The sequence below is a fragment of the Microchirus variegatus genome, assembly GCF_963457635.1.
Source record: "Microchirus variegatus genome assembly, chromosome: 7".
NCBI classification, from domain to species: domain Eukaryota; kingdom Metazoa; phylum Chordata; class Actinopteri; order Pleuronectiformes; family Soleidae; genus Microchirus; species Microchirus variegatus.
This window is the reverse complement of record NC_139808.1, coordinates 32,827,271-32,851,365: the sequence shown is the minus strand read 5'-3', so window position 1 is coordinate 32,851,365 and position 24,095 is coordinate 32,827,271. Positions and strand designations below refer to the sequence as shown.

At 43.7% G+C, this 24,095-nt stretch overlaps 2 protein-coding genes across 2 annotated transcripts in view; one reads left to right on the top strand and one right to left on the bottom strand.

The window, feature by feature from the left end:
* The window catches only part of LOC310929465 (transcription factor IIIB 90 kDa subunit-like), a 74,599-nt gene that overhangs the window by 13,025 nt on the left and 37,479 nt on the right, over nt 1-24,095 (top strand). The window contains exons 6-12 of the mRNA XM_083892233.1: nt 1,347-1,419; nt 13,513-13,662; nt 14,394-14,487; nt 14,570-14,696; nt 15,497-15,536; nt 15,846-15,950; nt 16,397-16,720. Of these exons, the coding sequence (XP_083748359.1) occupies nt 1,347-1,419; nt 13,513-13,662; nt 14,394-14,487; nt 14,570-14,696; nt 15,497-15,536; nt 15,846-15,950; nt 16,397-16,720 (913 nt within the window). The remainder of the gene's footprint in view (nt 1-1,346; nt 1,420-13,512; nt 13,663-14,393; nt 14,488-14,569; nt 14,697-15,496; nt 15,537-15,845; nt 15,951-16,396; nt 16,721-24,095) is intronic.
* LOC310929466 (BTB/POZ domain-containing protein 6-B-like) lies at nt 3,067-9,038 on the bottom strand. Its single transcript, XM_083892234.1, has 4 exons — nt 8,275-9,038; nt 6,282-6,372; nt 6,036-6,154; nt 3,067-4,615 (listed from the first exon to the last, which is right to left on the bottom strand). The coding sequence occupies exons 1-4, from the start codon at nt 8,667-8,669 to the stop codon at nt 3,583-3,585; spliced, it is 1,638 nt and encodes a 545-aa protein (XP_083748360.1). The 5' UTR covers nt 8,670-9,038; the 3' UTR covers nt 3,067-3,582.

Sequence of the window (24,095 nt, the reverse complement as noted above, 5' to 3'; positions counted from 1 at the left end):
TCAGACCCTCAGACTCTAACCCCCCTCAGACCCTCAGACCCTCAGCAGAGAGAGTGAGAGTCTGAAGGAATGACACAGGTCTGAGTTCATGACCTCGCTGCCGCCTTCTGCCTCATATTCCAGCTCAGAAACTTTCAGCTCAGGCTGTAAATGTTTGCGCGGACGATCGATGTCTCGGCCTCGTGGCTTTTGTTATTCAGCAGAATTTGGGGCTGATGGGATTTACTGCAGAGCCTTCTGGAGGTGTAGGCGCTGTGGGCAGGAAACAATGAAACATCTGTGATGGGAGTTTCCACCCTGATAACCTCAATGACACCCAACCACCCACCCTAATAAAGCAGCTCTGCAGCCTCCTGGTGCTCATCCTCCTCCAGAGAGTCACTGGACTGCTTTTAAAGCAGATTTTAAAGGCTTATTCCATGTGATTTAGTCCAATGTGATGTGTCCCAGAAGGTTTTCCTACAAAATCATCAAATCACCCAAGGAACCACTGTTAAAACGTGACTACAGCAGGTTTTTTACCTCCACCAAGAAGCTTCTGTTTGCTGAGGATATAAAGAAACTGTCCAATTTTTTAAAGAAATAAAGTTAAATAAATCCGATTCTGATACAGATTACGGATTTGGCGTCAAGTTAATTTATATTTAACAAATTCGGCGACATTTTACCACATCAGGACCAATTTTCTGCTGCTGAATTCCTTTCACTTTGGTTTCTTGTCCTCATTCCTACCTTCTTTTCCATCTTTTGCTCTTAAACTCTCATCTCAACGACATCAAATTGGTAAAAATCATCATATATTTATTTACGAATTCATAAATAAAACCTCATGAGACTGGAAAACTCAAACAGTTCATTAACTAAGGCTGAAATTATCATTTCCATGCTCCCTTTGACCGTTTCGCTCATAAACCACGTCGAGTTTCTTATTTTAGACCAACAATGTGCTTCAGAGGTCGCTCACAGATGTCTGAGATGATCAAATAAACAAGTAGTCTCTAGTTTTAATCCAGAAAATGAATCAATCTGAAGGGCAAGAAGAGAGATGTTTAGATGAGAGATTAATCGTTGACTCAGAGCTGTCAAACCTGGAAGGAAAATCCATCTTTTAATCCCACGTTTGGGTCGATGATGTCACCAGAACATCTCGTGGTCTTCCACCAACGCTGTGAGCCTAATTTGGGATTGATTCCCGCTGTAAATCATCTTTAAGTGGCTTTGAATGGTTTTAGGAGTCTTCAGAAAGCACTTAGACGTTCAGTGGATTAACATAAGCAGCCAAATCCAGTTAATAATTAAACTTAATCATCTGTTTTGTGGTTTGTTTGTGTTTTTTCTCCCCGCAGGTGAACGTCTACGTCCTGGGAAGAACCTTCCTCGTCCTGTCACGGGAGCTGTGCATCAACGCCTCGGCTATAGGTACTGATTCTGATTCTGACGTTATATTTCATATATTATCAAAGGAAAACAAAGACACTAACGTCCTTTTACGGTTTAAATAGGTTTGTGACATGTTCTCATTCATCTAAGGGTTTAAATCCGACAGATTAAATGTAGATAATCGGATTGTGTTGAGTTCTTGTTGAAGAAGAAGAGCCAGATTACTGCATCTCTAATTATCTTTTTAGGTCATAATTAACCGAGTGATAGCAGTTAATTATTTTATATATATATATATATATATATATATATATATGCAGCTGTGGAGCTTTAAATGTTCCTGCTGAGCCCGAGAGGCTCCGACCACATGTATAATTTAAGTGTGGTGTAAAATTAGAAAGTGAAAAAAAACTCCTTACTCATGAAATCTACAACTTAACCCTAAAAGAACTCAACCCAGGGCTGATTTCAGGCTGATTTTTATATTTTTGACATCAGATTGAGTGAATCTTTACTAAAAGAACAATATTAGGTGCTTAAAAATGAATAAATCCTGGTTGCCTTGTTCCTCTGTGACTTTAAAGTGAATATATTTGGTCATTTTGAGGCCATTCAACAGGTTTAATTCATCTACAGATCAACAGATGTTAGAAATAATCACATTTAGGCATAATTAGATTCTGTATCATTTAAGTTTAGTGTAATATTCGAAAGTTAAAAAGAAAAAAACGATTTTTTTTTCTTGCCTTACACGTGAAATCTACACTTAAACCTTAAATTTTGATTATTGATTCATTAGTTTCAGTGGGTTTGAAATAAAAAATAACAATTCCTGTGATTTTAGCTGATTGAAAATATATAAATTTGGCCTTTTAAAGGACATTTCAGGTATTTCTTTTAATTCTGGACAAAATACCTCATCATTTAATCAATTCATGTTAAAAAATAATCATTAATTAATCACCTTACTCATGAAATCTACACCTTAACCTTAAAATAACAAAATCTAGGGCTGAAATGATGTTTTATATTTCAGTGACTGATTGATTTGTCCGAGTACTGTTTTATTCAATTAATAGTTCCTGTTATTTAACCTGAATATATTTGGTCTCTTAAGTGACATTTTCAGGTTTGGGGAAAACAAAATTCAACAATTCTCTTAATTCTGGACAAAATCATAATTTAATCAATAAATGATGAAAATAAACATTAATTCCACCTTTAAATTACACTGTACCCATTTTTTGGCATTATTAGATAATGAATCATTTAAGTTATTGTAATATTAGAAAGTTAAAAAGAAAAACACTTTTTTTGCCTTACTCATGAAAATAACAAAATCTAGGGCTGAAATTATGTTTATTTTTTAATATGTCAGTAACTGATTGAGTACGGTTTTATTAAAATAACAGTTCCTGTGATTTAAACTGAATATATTTGGTCTTTTAAAGGACATTTTCAGGTTTGGGGGAAACAAAAAACATTTCTCTTAATTCTGGACAAAATATCTCATCATTTAATCAATAAATGATGACAAATAATCATTAAATCCACCTTTAAAGGCACAACTACACTCTACAGCGACAGGAAAAACCTCATAAACATACAGTGCAGTTCACAGTGGTGTAACCAGAGGGCGCTGCTGCACCTCAATTCCCCCCCACTGAAGACCAGGACATGTGTGGTCACATTAAAACCTTTATGTGTTATCATCATCTTCAGCTGCAGAGGCGTAAATCAAACTTTACAAAAAGACGATCCTCTTCAAGTGCAAAAACGACTCTAAACTCGACTGTCTGTACTGGACGTCTTTTTAATGCGTTCAGAGTGGTTTAAAACTACACGGCGTCTGCTTCTTTATTGTGATATTGCTGCTCGGACAAACAAACGTGGCAGATGACGAGTCCCTGGAGCTGAGCTCGATTTACATAAACGAGAAAATCATTGTGTTAATGTTGTTTTTCTACAACAGCAGCCGCCACACACACACACACACACACACACAGGCATCAGAGCAAATAACGTTAACGCGGAATTTAAATAGAAAAATAACGTTAAATTAAATACGGATAAAACCAGCGGCTCTTTCTTAAAATAGTCTCTTTAAAGAACTAACCAGGCCATCGAGTGTTTGTCTTTGATGCTACATTTACGTTAAAAGGCTGGGGGGGGGAGGAGGGCTCGCGCGCGTGTGTTTTTGCGTTACGCGTAGAACACCAGCTCGGGGATCTGTCCTCCCTGCACCCCCGTGCCGTTGGTGCTGTCCGACGAACACTGGAACTGAAAGGTCACTTTGCCGCACTGCACCTCCGTCATGCCCTCCTGGCCGAAGTAGCTCAGCTCGTTGCCGTCCAGCACGGCGCTCACCGTGTAGAAGGCGTCCTGCTCCACCTGCACCGGGTGCTCGAACCACACGGCGAACGTGCTGCTCGAGCCGTCCGACGTGAACTGGGTGTGGTTCTGGGCCAGCACGGCGCCCTGCCTCTTGAGTTCGATCTTGACGGCGTACTCGGCTTTGCTGCCACTCGAGCCGTACAGTCCCAGGCCGGCGATGAAGATCCTCTTGTCCACGGCGAACTGGATGCTGTCGCAGCGGCCACGGTAGCGCCACTGGTTGCTCCGGTACGCAGACGACTGGAAGCGGTGGCACTTCTGCGGCAGCAGGCCCTGCCTAGCGGTCAGGGGGAAGTCCAGCGCGGGCTTTTTAGCCGCCGTGTACCACAGGAACATACTGTGCGTCTCCTCCAGCGTCAGGATGTCGGACTGAGCCGCGCCGTTGGCAAACTCCTCCAGGCTCATGGACGGTATGCGCACCAGAAACAGCGCCTTGCCCAGGACGTCCCTCTTGTTGCACGTGGTCGGACTCAAGCACTGTCGCTTGCACTCGGCCACGGCCCAGTTCATGACCGACTCGAACACCATGGCCTCCTTGGTGTTGAGCGTCTCGCGCCGCAGGATGATCTCCAGCGTCTGCAGGTCGATCTCGCAGAAGCCCTCGGAGCACAGCGCCAGCTCGGCCTGAGCGTCGATCACCTCCCAGCAGCGCTGCGTCAGCTCGGGCTCCTCGAACAGGCGGCTCTGCGACAGCAGCACGCAGGCGTTCTTGGCCTCCAGGCTCGTCTCCAGGAAGGTGACGCAGGCCTTGGCCAGCGCGGGGACGATGTACTTCTTGGCGGCGTACAGGGTGGCCAGCACCGTGTCCGCCTCCAAGTCGATCTCATCGCTGTACATGTATCTGAAAGGAGGACAAAGACCATTTTTAAACAACAGTTGATGCATTAAAAGCATGAAAAAATCAACAAAGTGAACGCCAGAATCCCTGCTTCGTCTTCACCACCGTAACACAATCGACACTGAGCTAACCTATTAGCTAACCTATTGTTCCTGTTAAGATTATTCTTCTTCTCCGACATTGCGCTCATTTTTGAGGGCTTTAACGTGCATAACAACTCTTGAAATTTGGCACGGAGACGGGTCGGCTAAAAGTGTGATAGCGGAAAACCCCTTTGTAGCCCCAGGGCTCTATAGCGCCCCCTAGAAGTCAGGTCATGGTCAGAAAAAAGTCGTAAAATCGGGACGAAAATTTGGTAGGTTTGTTGGGCTTACTACAAAGTTTCTTGGGGAATTTTTAATGCAAGAGAAAGTGGCCAAAATTGCGTTGAATGCTAAATTTTGGATTTTTGTCTATTGTGTCGAAGTCGCAAAGTCGTTCCGATTAGAACCAAACTTGGTAAACGTGTTCTCGGCACACCCAGAAGTCAGCAATTTTGGCTAGTCTACGCATTTGAACAAACTCGTCCGAGCACGTTTGAGCTAGCCGTGTCAAACCCCTTAACGATTAAAAGCTGTCAAAGGATTTTCTCTACGTCAGAGGGCGTGGCCTCAGCGCTCCGACAAAGTTGGTGTTAAAATGGCAGGAAAACTAGTCCTAGTTTTCTTCTTCTTCTTCTGCCAGCTCGTTTTATTTCTGGCTCGTTCGGGACTTTGCATTTCACGCACAAGTGAAAAACAAACACCGCAGAGCCACGGGAAATCGCCTTTTTTACCCCCCTCCTGCTCACAAATCATTGCCACGCTGGCTAATTTTAGTGTGAAAGAGGCTTAAGCCTTTTGTACGACCCTGCACTACACTGTGTCCTCCTCTGAAAAACCCACTTTGGATCCTTGACAGTCGCTCTGCGGCGCTTATCTTCTTCTCGTTCCAAGTCTAGTTTCCAGTTTTACCGCACCGAGGACTTCTTACAAAAAAGAAAGTGAAATGGAAAAAGTGATCGCCTTTTTCTCCTCGGGGGGAGAGAGGATTGTATCATGACTTAATGCATCCATCCAAGCCTTTCCTCTGCGGGGATAAAAAGGCAAGCGTTATACCACGGACGCTGGCTTAGCCGTGTGCTGCCTAAATGAGCAACAAAGGCAGGGGTATTTATAACCAGCGCTCTGCATATAGAAGGAAAAACTGTCAGTGCTGTGGATGAGAGGGGAAAAAATGCTTCTGCTGGAACAAAGAGTGCAGAGAAAAGCAGCAATTACAGAGCTGCACACTCTGCTGCTGCTGCTGCTCTGGATGAGTAATAATAATACGCTTTGAAGTGACACTGACTGCGCTTGTCATCCCCCCCTTCGACTCTATGTGTGTGTGTGTGTGTCATACTTACTTCAGCAGAATTAGAAAAGCAGCAGGTTCCACATCTGGGATATGGATCTCAGACTCCTCCTCCGCCAGATCGCCGTAAAACATGGCACAGAACACCGAGCTTCCCACGGCCAGCACGTACTGTGAGGCAGGGAAGACAGATGTGTCACACACATGTGCACAACAACACAAACAAAACAAAATACTTGCTCTTATGTCGCAGGGTCACGCAAAGTCTCGCAGACAAACCGTAAACGTCTGTGTTTACCTTGTGCGCCGGGACTTTCTGCGACGCCCCCAGAGGACCGACGATGAAGTGGACGTCGGCCATCAGCTCGTTGTTAAACATCAAGGCATTCCTAAAGGCAAGAGCAGGTTTCATGAATAAAGCCCCGAGTCGGTGTTGAATAACACGGGAGTCTGTCCTCCCACGCTCTCTTTGCCTGGAGACACCGCTTATTTTCATAGGTTTTGGGGAGGATTAGAGCTCTACAGTAGCAGAGGCTGCGGCTCAAATCGCCAAAAGCCTAAAACTTGTTTTGTTTTAACGTTACTTAACCGAGGAAAAAAACACCAGTCGCATTTTTTCCCACAACCTGTTGTTGTTGTACCTTTTGTCTGTGGAAAAACACAAATTATAGAGAAAAATACTCATTTCTGGTGCAAGTACACCTTTATTTAAGGTTTAAAAGATGAAGTGACAATCAGCAACTTTGCACTGTCACCTGTGGGGGGCAGCATTGCACCTCTCAGAGTGCAGCCTGCTGGGAATTATTAGTAGAAAAAGAGATAGGGGAAAAACATACGATTTTTGTTGCATATTGCGATAAAAAAGTATAAAGAAGTAGAATTTCCTTTAATTGTTGGTAAAAGAGTTTCCTAAAGGTCAAAATGTTAGCCAAAAACTACGTAAACTATATATAACGCAAAAATAAGTACGATTTTGAGATTACGGTGTGTTTTAGTGACATTTAAAGAATTATGTGCTTTTTTTTTCACACTTTTTACCCAAAGAAATATTACGATTCTATTCCAAATTTTCGTAAAAATCATTAAATATCATTTTAACATATATTCATAACATGTAAAAAATATATTAATATATTTACATACTCGTTTTTTCGTCTTGTTTTGTTTTAACGTTACTTAACCAAGGGGAAAAAAACGCCAATCACAATTTTCCCACAACCTGTTATTGTACCTTTTGCCTGATAAGTAGTGGAAAAACACAAAATATAGAGGAAAATACTCATTTCTGGTGCAAGTACACCTTTATTTAAGGTTTAAAAGATGAAGTGACAATCGGCAACTTCGCACTGTCACCTATGGGGGGCAGCATCGCACCTTTCAGAGTGCAGCCTGCTGGGAATTATTAGTAGAAGAAGAGATTTGGTTGCATATTGCAAAAAAAAAAAAACACCTGCAAGAAATTGAATTTCATTTCACTTTTGTTAAAAAGGTGAACATTTAATTCCACGACCTCATGACTCCGCTTCAAAATGTTAGCCAAAAACTACGTAACTTACATGCGAGGCTAAAAGATGTACGATTGTGACATTACGGTGTGTTTTTGTGACATTTAAAGATTTTTTTTTACACTTTTTTCCCAAACAAATTCTGAATTTCGTAAGTACAATCGTGACATTTAATTTTAATATCGTTAAATGCGTAGTAACAATGCAAACTGGGCAGAACATATCAGTTCATTGTAGAAAAACATGTAAACAGATATTAACTTAGCAGCACGTTATCAAGATAACATAATAAGACTTAAAAAATATATTCATAAAATGTATTTAAACAAAAGATATTCATATATTAACATATTCCACGGCTGTACAGAGAATTCTGTGTGAAATCTAAGAATTGGACATGAATAATGTAATACAAAACGATGAATATATATACATAAATTCAGTCTGCAGTTATTTTAATTTAGCTAAATAATGAGGTTTTATTCCCCTCCCCATGATAAAGGCACTTAAATCAGAACAGTGTGACTAAACGAGCAGAGACACACGGAGAATTGACCTTCTTGCACTTTATGGTGCATTTTTATCTCCCTGCTCATGTTAATACAGTGTGTCACTGTGGCTGCAGTTGGCCGTCGTTACTCGGTAACGAGCCCCATTCGCTTTACGGTCATTTTTATCTTTGACGCTCCCCAGCGGGGAGAATTCTGCACATACTCGGATTGAGATTTACTGGGGTTGTGGGGGAGAGGGTGGAGGTTAATTCGGCTGCAGTGTCGCGGTGCTTACCTCTCTCTCAGTGTGGGGTGGCTGCACTGCCAGCTGGGTGAGTCGACGTTGTTGTTGTTGATGTTCTGCTGGGTGGTCGGTGTGGTCGCCGCGCTGCTGCCGCCGCCGCAGCAGCTGCCACTGCCGCCGGCCTGGTTCACCTGCGCCGCCTTGCTCTTCTCCGCGTCCGCCACCGTGGTGCCGTTGGCGAGGTTGGTGTTGTTGGTGTTGGCGGGGTACAGCTCCGCAGCCATCTTCTTCTGCTGCTTCGTCTTGTTCGTCAGGGACAGGCTCAGGATCTCATAGCATAACGGCAGCTTCTTTGACTTTTTCAGTGTTTCGGGAAGTAGCAGCAGATAAGTCAGACACCTCATGATCCGACCATGATGGACCAGCCTGCAGTCTGCCGTGGGCATCGGCACAGGACAGCCGGACCTCTCGCTCCCCCCTCTGCGTTAATAATATCCGCTGAGCCGGGAGACGAGAAAAGAAGCGTTGTTCGCTCCGGTTCTTCTGCGACAAACCTGACTCCGCTTTAAAGCGACATCCACCGCTAAGTTTACACCACAGCGTATAAATATCCACGGAGTCCGTTTCCGTCGTCTTTTTCCAAACAAAAACACTTTTCCCCTCCGTTTCCTGGCGGTCACCTCATCCTCTCAGCCCCGCGCAGCGTAATCCGGAGAGTGGCAGCAGCTCTCCGGCTCCACTTTCTCCTCCTCCGCGTTAATCCTCCTCGCTTATATTCCTCTTTCTCCTCTTGTTACCGGAGCGGCTGTGGATCGACTCACAGCCCGCAGCGATGTCCCGGTTGCGGTCGTTCGCTCCGGAGGTTTGTCGTCGTCTGTCGGGAGTTCTTTCACCGTCTTCTCTTCTTTTTTTTCCTCTCGCTCTTTTTCTTTTTCGTCGTGATTTTTCTCTGACGCCCACTCGACTCCGCGGGCCAATCACAGTCACGCACGGTGCTGACGTAAGCAGGACCGTAGCTCCTCCCCCTCTTCAACCCCCCGCGGCTCCGCTGAGTGCGTCACTGAAGGGAGGTGAGAGGGTGAGACTGAGGAGATGAGAGGGTGAGACTGTGATGAGAGGGTGAGACTGGGGAGGTGAGAGGGTGAGACTGTGATGAGAGGGTGAGACTGGGGAGGTGAGAGGGTGAGACTGGGGAGATGAGAGGGTGAGACTGTGGAGATGAGAGGGTGAGACTGTGAAGATGAGAGGGTGAGACTATGATGAGAGGGTGAGACTGGGGAGGTGAGAGGGTGAGACTGTGAAGATGAGAGGGTGAGACTGTGATGAGAGGGTGAGACTGGGGAGATGAGCGGGTGAGACTGGGGAGATGAGAGGGTGAGACTGTGAAGATGAGAGGGTGAGACTGGGGAGATGAGAGGGTGAGACTGTGAAGATGAGAGGGTGAGACTGGAGGTGAGAGGGTGAGACTGGAGATGAGAGGGTGAGACTGGGGAGATGAGAGGGTGAGACTGTGAAGAGGAGAGGGTGAGACTGTGGAGGTGAGAGGGTGAGACTGTGGAGGTGAGAGGGTTAGACTGTGAAGATGAGAGGGTGAGACTGTGGAGGTGAGAGGGTGAGACTGTGAAGATGAGAGGGTGAGACTGGGGAGATGAGAGGGTGAGACTGTGAAGATGAGAGGGTGAGACTGTGAAGATGAGAGGGTGAGGAGGTGAGACTGTGGAGGTGAGAGGGTGAGACTGTGGAGGTGAGAGGGTGAGACTGTGAAGATGAGGGTGAGACTGTGGAGGTGAGAGGGTGAGGAGGTGAGAGGGTGAGACTGTGGAGGTGAGAGGGTGAGGAGGTGAGAGGGTGAGACTGGAGGTGAGAGGGTTAGACTGTGAAGATGAGAGGGTGAGACTGTGGAGGTGAGAGGGTGAGACTGTGAAGATGAGAGGGTGAGACTGGGGAGATGAGAGGGTGAGACTGTGAAGATTAGAGGGTGAGACTGTGGAGATGAGAGGGTGAGACTGTGAAGATGAGAGGGTGAGACTGAAGATGAGAGGGTGAGACTGTGAAGATGAGAGGGTGAGGAGGTGAGACTGTGGAGGTGAGAGGGTGAGACTGTGGAGGTGAGAGGGTGAGACTGTGAAGATGAGAGGGTGAGACTGTGGAGGTGAGAGGGTGAGGAGGTGAGAGGGTGAGACTGTGGAGGTGAGAGGGTGAGACTGGAGGTGAGAGGGTGAGACTGGAGGTGAGAGGGTGAGACTGGAGGTGAGAGGGTGAGACTGTGGAGGTGAGAGGGTGAGACTGTGGCGGTGAGAGGGTGGACATATTTTCTGACCGATTCTGATGACTTTCAAGGCTGCTTTTCCACAAACAGACAGTAGGGGGCAGTGGAGTCAGCCCGGCGACGGGTAAATTAGGGTAAAAGTTAGTGATGGGCACGTTAACGCGATAACGTCGGTTATCTGACCGGAGAAAGACGCTTGTGACGTCATGTTTACGTCGATTCGATTGTTAAAACAAGTCCCTAAAGTAACGCTAAACTTTAAAAACAGATACGCAGTTACACAGGTACGCTAGTTATTTGTAGCACTGCTCTTTTCCTTTAATAAACAGACCGCTCCAGTTCCACTGTAGGTGTGCTAACGGCGCTAAAGCAGCTAACGGAGCTAACTGGTAAACGGTGCCTGCACTCTTGTGTCGCGGTACGTAAACACGACGTCACGCGCGTCTTTTTCCAGTCTGTCGCCATAGAAACGCGTCACGTGTTAACATGCGAGTAAAAGTCCTTCAAAGTTCTGCTTTGTTGGATTTATTTGCCTCTTTTTGCTCATAATCTCTTGTTTCTGGAGACGTTGCGTGGCCCTGACGTTATAAAGTTAAACTCTGGCTCTGCAGACGTATCATTACATGGTTCAGAGGGGGGAGGGATGAATGGATGAGCCTGGATCTTGTTACCAGCTCCAGCAGCTTTCCACTGCGCCGCTCTTTAAAAGCAACTCCAAAGACATTTGACTCCGCTGTTTGAGCCGAGCGCGACACAAAAACACACTCTGGTAAATGTCAGCGTGTCAAATCATTATTGTTGAAGCAGGTGTGTGTGTTTTTAGAATGTTCTCCATAATGTTCTCCAGTCCAGCTGAGGGAAAAACCTGGTGAGGTGAGAGGGTGAGACTGAGGAGATGAGAGGGTGAGACTGAGGAGATGAGAGGGTGAGACTGTGATGAGAGGGTGAGACTGTGGAGCTGAGAGGGTTAGACTGTGGAGCTGAGAGGGTGAGACTGTGGAGGTGAGAGGGTGAGACTGTGGAGCTGAGAGGGTGAGACTGTGGAGATGAGAGGGTGAGACTGTGGAGCTGAGAGGGTGAGACTGTGGAGCTGAGAGGGTGAGACTGTGATGAGAGGGTGAGACTGGAGGTGACAGGGTGAGACTGTGAGAGGGTGAGACTGAGGAGATGAGAGGGTGAGACTGTGGGAGGTGAGAGGGTGAGACTGAGGAGATGAGAGGGTGAGACTGAGGAGGTGAGAGGGTGAGACTGGGGAGATGAGAGGGTGAGACTGAGGAGTTGAGAGACTGAGGAGAGGAGAGGGTGAGGAGGTGAGAGGAGGAGATGAGAGGGTGAGAGTGAGGAGATGAGAGGGTGAGAGTGAGGAGAGGAGAGGGTGAGACTGAGGAGGTGAGAGGGTGAGACTGTGGAGCTGAGAGAGTGAAACTGTGATGAGAGGGTGAGACTGCGGAGGTGAGAGAGTGAGACTGAGGAGGTGAGAGGGTGAGACTGTGGAGGTGAGAGGGTGAGGAGATGAGAGGGTGAGACTGGGGAGATGAGAGGGTGAGACTGTTGGAGGTGAGAGGGTGAGGAGATGAGAGGGTGAGACTGGGGAGATGAGAGGGTGAGACTGTTGGAGGTGAGCGAGTGAGACTGTGGGAGGTGAGAGGGTGAGACTGGGGAGGTGAGAGGGTGAGACTGGGGAGGTGAGAGGGTGAGACATATAAGCAGGTGTGTGTGTTTTTAGAATGTTCTCCGTAATGTTCTCTTGTCCAGCTGAGGGAAAAACCTCTGAACGAGGGGAAAAACATCAGCAGGAGACTGGTTTTACTGGAGGAGCTTACAGGTGCAAGCCAAGCTCCATCTGTGCGTCTTCGTCGCCGCTGCCAGTTTGTTTATCGCTCGTAGACGAAGGTGCATCAGGGCTTGTAAACAAATGTCACCAGGATAAACAAGCCGAGCTTTTATTGGGCTCCGTTCAGCAGCAGCAGCTGCAGCTGCAGCAGCGAAACATGAGCAAAAACAAGTCGCTTAGACACCGTGCTTCCACATGGGAATCCTTAAAGTGACAGCTCAGGCTTTTTGAAGTGGGGGTTATATGAGGTTATAACACGTGCATCTTGCCTGCAGCTGACTCTGCTTCGCTGTACACGAGCAGAGCGGCAGGACTTTAAGCCACTTTTGCCATCTTTTCTAACTGGAAACCGAAACCCACCAAACCCCATTGAGAAAATCAACTTTTTTTGACCCCACATCGCACAGGAGTTGTCGATCCACTGCTGCCTCCATCAGTAACTTCAAATGACTGATTTTGTAAAATTCGGCAAAGTTCGTCTTCATTTCGGATTTACCGCGGTGACACAAAGTGACCACACGAGGCAGCAGTAGACCAGCAGCTCCTGTGTACCCCGTGAGCTAAAATCAGGGATTTTCTCTATGGGGTTTGGTGTGGGAGAGTGAGTGGTTTATAAACTTTCACTCCACTGTTAGAAAACTTTGTCCAACAGTGCGATTCATTAAAGCTGACATAGATTTTAGTTAGTGTAGTAGCTACCATTAAATGATCTGGATGTACTTAAACGAGCCAAAAAGGATTTTCTCTCTGGTCTGGCCACGGTCTTTCGTCTCCGTCTCAGTTCCTCTTACATGCTTGTACTCGTACACCTGAGATCACGTCGCCTGCTGTTTGGAAACGCGGCTTCAAAGTAAAAGTGAAAGGGTCAAACGCTCCAGAACGAGTGAACTCTTAGACCCTGAGTTGCACGTTGTTATATCAGGTTTTTTCCGTGGTTTTCAGCATCAGGTTACACAGAGAACAGGAGCTTTGTTGTCATTTGAGACTATGATGATGGTGACGTGCAACTGTTGACTGATGGAGTCTTCCACCCAAATATCATTAGAATGTGTTATATTTACAGAATACATGCGTTACATTTGGTGTTATTGATCGGTTATTCCATTTTGACCCTTTAACGTCATATCAACAGATTTGTGTATGTAAATAATAACCGTTTTAAATCTTCTCGTTTTCCTTCGTTCAGACCCGTGTCTGTACATTCCCCGCTTTGCCCAGAAGCTGGAGTTTGGTGAGAAGAACCACGAGGTCTGCATGACGGCGCTGAGGCTGGTGCAGAGGATGAAGAGGGACTGGATGCACACGGGACGAAGGCCGTCGGGACTCTGTGGAGCAGGTAAACGTGGTTTTTTATATATATATATATTCGTACATATAAATAACACCTCCACCTGCTTAAGTCAACAATAGATCAAGAATATGTTTGTCACTTCAGTTTTTCCTTCTTTTCTAACTGGAAACTGAAGTTTGTCAGCCGATCCTTCTCTTGCACCAAACCCCATTGAGAAAATCAATTTTTTTTCCGTCACAACACACAGCAGTTGTCGATCCACTGCTGCCGCCATTAGTTAGTTAAAAATTGTTTAATTTTGTAAAATTCGGCTAAATTCGTCTTTGTTCGGATTAAGCGCAGTGACAGAAAGTGACCACACAAGGCAGCACAGTAGACCAGCGAGCTAAAATCCCTGAATTCCTCTATGGACTTTGCCACTTTACTTTTTCCATCTTTTCTAACTGGAATCTGCAGTTTGTCGGCCGATCACTCTCCTGCACCAAACCCCATTGAGAAAATCACAATTTTTTGACGCCACAACACACAGCAGTTGTCGATCCACTGCTGTGTCCATTAGTTAGTTCAAATGTTTGATTTTGTAAAATTCGGCTAAATTCGTCTTCGTTCGGATTAAGTGCAGTGACACAAAGTGACCACACGAGGCAGCACAGTAGACCAGTGAACTAAAATCACTGATTTCCTCTGTGGACTTTGGTGTAGGGAGAGTGAACTTTCACTTTCCTGTTGAGGAAAAAGACGTTAAAGTGACAGGAATGTCGTTGTGTTGTTTCCAGCTCTCCTCGTCGCCGCCCGCATGTACGACTTTCGCCGCACGACCAAAGAAATCATCAAAGTGGTGAAAGTGTGTGAAAGCACTCTGAGGAAAAGGTGAATATTTACCATCTTTGACCCACATTTTTTTAAACATTTTTATGGACCGAACCATAACTTTCTCCCGTGTTTGGATCAGACTCACAGAGTTCCAGGACACGCCCTCCGGTCAGCTGACCATCGAGGAGTTCATGAGGCTGGACCTGGACCAGGAGTGTGACCCGCCGTGTTACACCACTGGACTGAAGAATAAGAAGTACCAGCAGGTGAGGGAGGACGCACTGGATATGATTAGTTTCAGCCCTCAGGCGTTCGTTCAGCGGCGCTTAATGAAGGACATTAACCTTCAAAATAAAAGTCTACATTAACAACTTTTGTTTCCTCGTCCCTCAGAGAGCGGCCATTTAAAAAACACCACCTTGAACTGGCACTGTTGCTGATTTAGCATTTTTTCTGTATTTGTTCTTTCTTTAAATGTCCTCAGGAAAAAACCTTTACATTAATGTTTATATGACCTTGTTCTTACACTGTGTATTTTTATAAATGGGTTTATTTATGGTTTGAGCCACGTCAGAGGTTTTTATGTCCTTTTCTGACTCTGAACTCTGCTGAAAATGGGTTTAAATCAAATGTATGCATATTAATGGATATTTCAATGAATAAACGGAACAAACGTAGGACTTTTTGGGATGGATCTGGACACAGATATTAAAGTAAATAAGTGAGTTATAGTTAAAGCTGCTGTCTGTGATTAGCATCTTTTAGCTAACTTTAGGGCTGCAACGATTAATCTGACCATTATTCTCTCAGTTAACTGAGTACTTTTGTTTATATGGAGTGAATAAAGCAGGAAATATTCACATTTTAAGAAGTAAAAAACCTGCTTTAGTCATGAAAAAACCCTCAAATCGATGACTCAAGTTGTCGTTTCAGCTCTCGTTAACTTTCTGAGAGCAAATCCAGATCAAAAAGGGACAAAAAGATGTGCGGATAAATATAAATGACTCTTTTATAGAAGTGTATAAATGAATCATGGTGTTCATTAATGTTGTTTTCTTTCCTGTAGCTGGAGATTGAGCTGGAGAAAAAGATGGAGGACTTTGAAGGTAGGAACGTCTGGTTTGCAGAAAATATTCACATTTAAGAAGCTGAAAAATGACAGAAACATGAAAATATTCACATTTAAGAAGCTGAAAAATGACAGAAACATGAAAATATTCACATTTAAGAAGCTGAAAAATGACAGAAACGTGAAAAAAAATCACATTTAAGAAGCTGAAAAATCACAGAAACCACCAAAAATTTTCCCAAATTAGAACGGATATCAGAATTTCACAGCCCTAGTTTATAAATTATAAAAAATGTATGATTCTGATTGAACTAAAGTTATTTTTTGTGTGTTTTTTTTCCCTCAGATGAAATCCACTGCTACGAGGACGAGATCGACGCAGAGCTTCAGAACTGTCGACCCAAACTGAGAGGAGTCTACGCCGCGTACTCTAAAGAGACGGGTACAGAGGGTGAGTCATGTGTATCTACACACACACGTTTATTATCAGGTCCCCACAACATAAGGAATACCAGAAACAAACACACACACACACACTGATGGAGGCCCACCCATGGAAACACACACACATCAGATCACACTCCACGTCACTTCTTTGTCTAATCTGCTTCTTCCTTTAGCTCTTTATCTCTGTCTCTTTGTCTTTGTCTGTCTCACTGTGTGTGTGTGTATCTGTATCACACACACACACACACTGAGGTCATATTTTAAATCAGCCATGAACCATGAACAGTCAAAATTACAAAACAAATTATTTTTCTCTTAATATATTTATTTAATTTCTTCATTTTCTTCTCACTTTGAACGTCGTTTCGGCATTAAATTAAATTAAATTAAATTAAATTAAATTAAATTAAATTAAACGTCCCTTTTTAACGTCTCTCTCTCGTCTTTCAGTACCGGAGGAAGTGGAGGAGGAGGACTGCGCCTCCTCGCCGTCTAAAACCGTCGACGAGGACGATGAGGAGCGAGAGGCGCAGGAAGAGCTGGAGGCCGTGGCCAAGCACTTTGGCAAAGAAATGAGTGAAATCACTCTGGAGGCTCTGATCAAACTGGAGCAGAAGAGACCTGAGGAGGAGGAGCAGGAGGAGGAGGAGGAGGGAGGAGCTCCGAGGAGGAAAGGCCCCACGCTGGAGTCCATTCTGGGGAGGATGCCCACGGCGTCCACCCTGGGTCTGCCCGAGTCCATCAGCAAGTGCATCGGAGAGGAGAAGGAGAACGGTGAGTTATTTTTACCTTTTAATTGTTCTTAAATCAGGTGACGTGTGTTGACACAATTTACGAGGTTCCTTGAATGCATGGTCAGTTCAGTGGAGACGGCAATATTTGTAGATGTTGAACGGTGTGAGATAAACTCCATCAAGGTCAAGTGTCGTCCAATAAGAAGATGGTGTTTTGACCCTCAGGGCCACCGTATTGTGTCTTGGTGCCACATAGACGACAAAGACTGTTTTATTGCATCTTCAAGCGACTCTGGCTCGCTGTGAAACTAAAATAATAACATAAAATAGACCGCGTTAAGTATTTAAATTAATTAAAATGTAATGTTAAACTCCTTAGGTCGGGTAACGTGTGTTTGCTGACGTGTTTATACAATTTACGAGGTTCCTTGAATGCATCAGCAGCAAAGGATTTGGGTCAGTGGAGACGATAGACAATATTTGTAGATTTTGGAGAGTGTGAGATAAACTCCTTCAATTGTCATTCAATAAGAAGCCGGCGTTTGGACCCTCAGGGCCACCGTACTGTGTCCGGGTATCACGTAGACTACAAAGACTGGCTGCAAACTGTTTTATTGCATCTTCAAGCGACTTTGACTAGATGTGAAGCTAAAATAAAAAACATAAAATACACTGCGTTAAGTATTTAAAATAATTAAAATATAATATTAAACCCATTAGGTACAAAAATTAGATTTTGAAGATTGTTTTTTTATTGCTTTTTTTTTTTTTTTTAATTGGCTAACGTGTGTTTACACAATTTGCGAGGTTCCTTGAATGCATCAGCAGCAAAGGACTTGGGTCAGTGGAGACGATAGACAATATTTGTAGAATTTGGACAGTGTGAGATAAACTCCTTCAAGGTCAAGTGTCGTCCAATAAGAAGACGGCGTTTGGACCCTCAGGGCCACCGTACTGTCTGGGTGCCACGTAGAAGACAAAGACCGGCTGTTTTATTGCTTCTTCAAGCGACTCTGGCTCGCTGTGAAACTAAAATAATAACATACAATACACTGCGTTAAGTATTTTAAATAATTAAAATGTAATATTAAACTCAGGTACAAAAATTAGATTTTGAAGAATTGTGGGTAATGTGTGTTTGCTGAAGTGTTTATACAATTTACGAGGTTCCTTGAATGCATCAGCAGCAAAGGATTTGGGTCAGTAGATTTTGGACGGTGTGAGATAAACTCCTTCAAGGTCACGCATCGTCCAATAAGAAGTCGGCGTTTGGACCCTCAGGGCCACCGTACTGTGTCTGGGTACGAACTGTTTTATTGCATCTTCAAGCGACTCTGGCTCGCCGTGAAACTCAAATAAAAGTATAAAATACACTGTGTTAAGTATTTAAATTAATTAAAATGTAATATTAAACACCTTAGGTATCAACATTTGATTTTGAAGAACGTTCAGTCCCGACCACGAAAGCCTGAACTTTGATACTCAGCCCTGACGAGACAGAATTAGTTTAAAGAATCAGAATAATTAGCTCTGCGTCTAATCCTAATGGTGCTTTCTGTTCTTTTTCCCTCTCTATTTGTTCTCACTTAATAAGATAAAGATTTTATTTAAAGAAAGAGGGATTCGTCGACAGTCGCAGAACTTAAAACAACCACACGGGGGGAAAGCGTCATGTGTTTCCTGTAATTACCTAATTACACCGAGTAGGACGCGGAGCGTAAAAGCAGCACCTCCTGGTTCCTCCTGGTTCCTCTGCTCTATATCTGCAGAGGCGTTGATGGATGTGAGCTAACGCTGCCACATCTGCCCTCACCAGGAAAAACCTCTGTTTTTATGGCTCTGAGGGAGTGGGAGGAAGGAAGTGACATCCTGTTAGTGAAGGGTCACGGGTTTGAACCCTCAACCTCTTTTAAGCCCCTTTTTTACCCCCTCATGTTTACCCAAAAAACGACCCTGAGAAGAGAGTGTGATTTTAACAAAATTATATACAGTATATATACTGTTAGTATTTAAAATAATGAAAACAAAACATAAATAATATAAAAATGTCATATTTTACCTTCAAATATACATCATTACACACCTTTGTCTTCAAAACAACAAAAGAAAACATTGTTTAATGTCCATACTTCTTTAACGACTTCTCTGTCTGAATTACTGACATTTCTGAGGATCATTGAATGCATCTCGGAGTTCAACACGATGCCTCGCAGGAGACTCTTCGCGGGGAAAATAATGTGTTTTCCACGGTGTTAGCAGAAGTGTTTGAAATTTGCAAGGTTCCCTGAATGCATCAGAAGCAAGGGATTTGATTTTTGATTTGTGGACCCGTGTTTGGAGAATTACTGACATTTCTGAGGGTCGTTGAATGCATCTCGAAGCGCAGCGCGATGTAGAAACTGCGTTATTTTCATTAGCGCTCATCTTAAAGTCTTAGTCTCTCTTTTTTGACTGAAGAACAAAGTTTTTGGTTTGTTATCGTCGCAGGGAATAATAACGTGTTTTCTCTACATGTTGTGCTCGACGTAGCGACCAGAAGTGTTTGAAATTAAATGTGCTTCCTTGAGTGCATGATTGTTTGCAGAATTATTTAAGTTTTTCAGGGTCGTTGAATGCATCTCAAAGCTCGACTGGCTGCGGACGTTTTTGTCAGTTTGGTGACAGAAAACAGCGTTTTCTCCGTGTTTTGTGCTAACGCAGCCGACGTGTACGACAAAACGTCCTATTTGAGCAGATTAAATAGCTAAAACGATACACGGTGAGAGGACTGCATGATTGTTTGCAGAATTACTGATATTTGTCAGGGTCGTTGAATGCTACTCAAAGCTCGACCGACTGTGGACGTCACATTTTTCTCAGTTTGGGTCGATTTTAGCGACAGAAAACAGAGTTTTCTCCGTGTTTTATGCTAACGTTGCCAACTTATACGACAAAATGTCATATTTGAGCAGATTAAATAGCTAAAACCATACATTTGTGGCCCTCGACTGGTGACTGAAACTAGCTAAGGTCACAAATCGTGATAAAAGGCAACAAAACGGTGGGGGAAAACTTCATCATAAGCTTTAAAAACAGCTCAGAAAACGGAGAACGACCACGGTAAATCACTTTTATGTGTTTTTTTAATCAAGGTTGTTGGTTGAAACGCAACATAAGATGAGGATAAAGACAAAAACATGGCTCCCTCAGGGTTTAAAGCAGACGTTAACCTGCTGAAGAATGTCTTCCGCTGACCTCGCGTCATCACGAACAGGACAGAGACGACGAGGTCAGCGGAGACAGAGAGTGGGCGGAGCCTCAGCTGTCACACACACACACACATGAATCATCGCTGTCTGAATCATAAGCTCTTATGTAGATGATAAAAGTGTCTTTTTTATTGATTCTTCTGCTCTGTGACGTCGCGCTGAGTCATCGACAGAACTGCATTAAAAATGAAGGATGACGGGTTTGACTGCCGCACTGAGCTCAGTCAAACCCTTGTTGTGTGTTGTACTTGCGGCATGATGAGGACCACTGAGGGTTTTTAACCAACAGAGTGAGGTCATTTTTACAAAGTGAGGACATTTCGTCCGGTCCTCACTTTGTTTTCATTGAAATCACTTCATTAGGTTGTAAACATGCTATACTCTTAAAAGAGCTCCTCAATTTGGTACAAAAATCAGTTTTCCAGCCCTGTTGTTTCACACACTTTTTGCTCTGAGGCTCCACCTGCAGACATTTTATGGTACTGCACCCAGTAGTTCTTTATAGATGTCATTCATGAAGTAGATATTTGTAATTGTGTTGATTTATAAAGTGGAAATGCTGGTCCTCACATCTTTCCTGTCAAAATCAAACTTTTCTCATTAATATCTTGTAGAAAAATCAAAATTTCCATATTAATATCCGTAGAAAATCCACATTTACTCAGCGATATTGTGCAAAATCTTAATTTTCCGAATCAATATGTGTAGAACATCCACGTTGCCCCTAATTCAATCGTCATTTTCCACTTACTATTTGGAGGAAATCCTACTTTAGCTTCCAATCTTTAGAAAGATATACATTTTCCCTGAGGTACTTTTAGAAAGTCTTAAATTTTACAATTAATACCTGAAGAAAAATCTTAATTTCCACGTCAATATGTGTAGAAAATCCACATTTACCTAGAAATGACGGCTGATATAATAGAGACCCTTCATCTGAAGAAACTATAGAGTTTGGATAAAGTGGATTTATTAAGTCATTTTGTTTGTATTGTGGTTTAATTTGAGGACGTTTGAGGTGAACTAGGAGACAGTTGTTGAGGGGGAGGGACATGGAACATTTTATTTTTATGTGTTTATAACAGTTTATTGAAGATATGGTAAAGATCATGGGGCCCGGGACGGAGCCCTGAGGGACACCTGATAAAGAATTGCGTCCTTGTATTGGTTGAATTTGTTGTTGTTGTTATTGCAATTAAGTTGTGTGTGTGTTTGCATAAGTGTTTGAAATCTACGAGGTTCCTTGAATGCATCAGCAGCAAGGGACTCGATTTGTGAGGGTCATTGAATGCGTCTCGAAGCTCAACGCGATGTAGAGACTGCGCTATTCTTGCTAGCTTGGAGTCTTTTTCAACGTTTTCTAACGGTTTTTGTTCGTTATCCTCGCAGGTGTGTGTGTGTGTGTCCACAGTGTGTTTGTGTCCACAGTGTGTGTGTGTGTGTGTGTGTGTGTCCACAGTGAGTGTGTTCTCCTCTCTCTGTTTGTGTTTGGAGGTCACTCAGGTGGAGCTGGATGTAGATGGAGGTTCTGTGGATTCAAGCGTCAGCTAATTACAGTGTGTGTGTGTGTGTGTGTGTGTGTGTGTGTGTGTGTGTGTGTGTGTGTGTGTGTGTGTGTGTGTGTGTGTGTGTGTGTGTGTGTGTGTGTGTGTGTGTGTGTGTGTGTGTGTGTGTGTGTGTGTGTGTGTGTGTGTGTGTGTTGAGCGAGAGGGGGGGGGCTATGATGGTCTCCACTATGTTCAAACTTTGAAGTAATAAGTGGACAGAGCACCTTGTCATTAGGACTGAGCCTTTTATCTGTACACTGTGTGTGTGTGTGTGTGTGGGGGGGGGGGGGGGGGGGGGGGTGTGGGGGGGGGGGGGTGTGTGTGCGTGCGTGTGTGTGTGTGTGTGTGTGTGGACATTGTTAACAGAGGGCAGGGCGCAGGAGGAAGTGAAACAGGGTGTAATTTTGGATTCTTTCTCTCTTGGGGGAAAAGTAAACAAACCACACAATGGCAGCTCAGTGATTATGACGGATTCTCCACCACCACTATTTTCACTTTTTATTTGATTTTATTGATTTTGGCCAAAAATACTCGAGATAGAAAGCGCTCACGTCGGCAGGTTTAGGTCGCAGCAGCGGCAGCAGCGTGTTCGTTTAGTGGTTTAACTTTTAATGTACAGAAATCGATCAATCAAACTTTATTTACAGCGTACTTTTACATCCAGAGGAAAATCAATTCACTTAAAAACTAATAAAAAGAGTCATGTTTTTGAGTCTGCGCTTAGATATATAGATGTATAGATATTTATAGTCTTAATAAAAAGCTACTGCAGTAAAGGAACATGGAACATATTATGTCAGCCAAAGTTTTATGTGTCTTTACATTTGTTCCTCTTTGTTTTGCACCTAAAAACACAAAATAAGTCAGTGTTTTTCTGTCATTATCTGGACTGGTGCAGCCTGTTGTTTATGTTATTTCACTCCTGCTTAATTATCTACATGTTAAACATTGTTAATACTGTAATCTACTAAAGTTAGGGTATTTCTAAAATAAATGACCACATTTCAAAAATCTGTCCATGCACAAAATCCCCCAAAACGACTTTATAAACACTGTAGTACATATGCCAGGCCTCTATGTGGTGCTGTAACATCCTGTGCACTAAATAATGTTTCATTTGTATACATTATTGTAATGAAAAATAATAAAACTGTATGTATGCACTTCTTTAACAACTAAAAGTACGTCTATTACAGTGTTTGCAGAAGTGTTTGAAATGAATTTTTTGGAATCCCTGAATGCATCGGCAGCAATGAATTAGATTTTTGCCCGTGTTTGGAGAATTTCTGACATTTCTGAGGGTCATTGAATGCATCTCGGAGCTCTCGGAGTCTTTTTTTCCTCTCTTTTTTTGACTGAAGAATGTCGTTTTGAAACAGTTTTGGTTTGTTATCGTCACATATGTAGCGACCGGAAGTGTTTGAAATTAAACGTGGTTCCTTGAATGCGTCAGCAGCAAGGTTTTATTACTAACATTTCTCAGGGTCGTTGAATGCATCTCGAAGCACAGCCGACTGTGGGCGTCGCACTTGTTTTTTAGCGACAGAAAATTAGTGTTTTCTCCGTTTTTTGTGCTAATGTAGCCTTTGAGCGTTAATTTATGCTCAACGTATGCGTACGTTTGTGGCCTAACTAAACTGAAAGTTATCATAAAGAGAGTGTTTAGGGCTTCCCGAAATAACTGAAACGGATTCTCCTGGACTCTTTCTCGTGTCTTATGGAGAAAGGGACAGCCGTAGCTGGAACGTGAGCAGAAACTGCTTAAAAGTCTTGTGTCCAGGCTAAGTCGTAAAAGAGGAAATGAGTGAATTCCCTCAGGTGTGGTGCTGTTTATATCCGTTCTCGGCGCAAACGCGACCTAAAAGCCTCACTGTCGTCGTCGTTTTACGACGCAGTGAATCAGTGACAGCAGCAGCAGCAGCAGCATCGTCCTCTTTTTCTGTCTCCGTCTCAGTTTGGCTGCAGTCGCTGATCGACGGCAGCGTCTCTGACTTTAATGAAGTGTTTCTGTCTGAGAGAAAAGAAGCTGAAGAGACGACGACTCAATTTCTTTTTGTTGTCGTCTCTGTCACAGTGGAGCTGTGGTCCAGCTCTTCTGGGAGCTCTGTGCTCGGCCCTGCATTAGAGGAGGCATTGATTTGACGCACACACACACACACACACACACACACACACACACACACACACACACACACACACACACACACACACACACACACACACACACACACACAGCACTTAGCTGAATCAATGACGTTAGCCCTGACCTTAACGACCACAGCTCCACAGCTCTGACGCTGACGTTATTGCCTGCAAACGTCCGGTGAAAAGAGCAGTTTGTGAGTTTTTCTTTTTCTTTTTTAAAGCTCTTTGAAGAATCCACTTCATTTTGAGGATCTGAATCGATTTCACACCTCGTCTCTGCAGCTATTTCAAAGGTGTCAGAGCTGCTTTTAAGAAGAAAATCATTTGACTTCTTTACTCGCCGGAGGACTTTTATCAACATCTTTGATTTTGTTCACGTCATGTGACGTCTCTTTCCTGCTTTTAAAAACCCTTGCAGTTAAACATTATAGTATTTATAATAAATGTTATTTAAAAACACATTGAATTAACATGA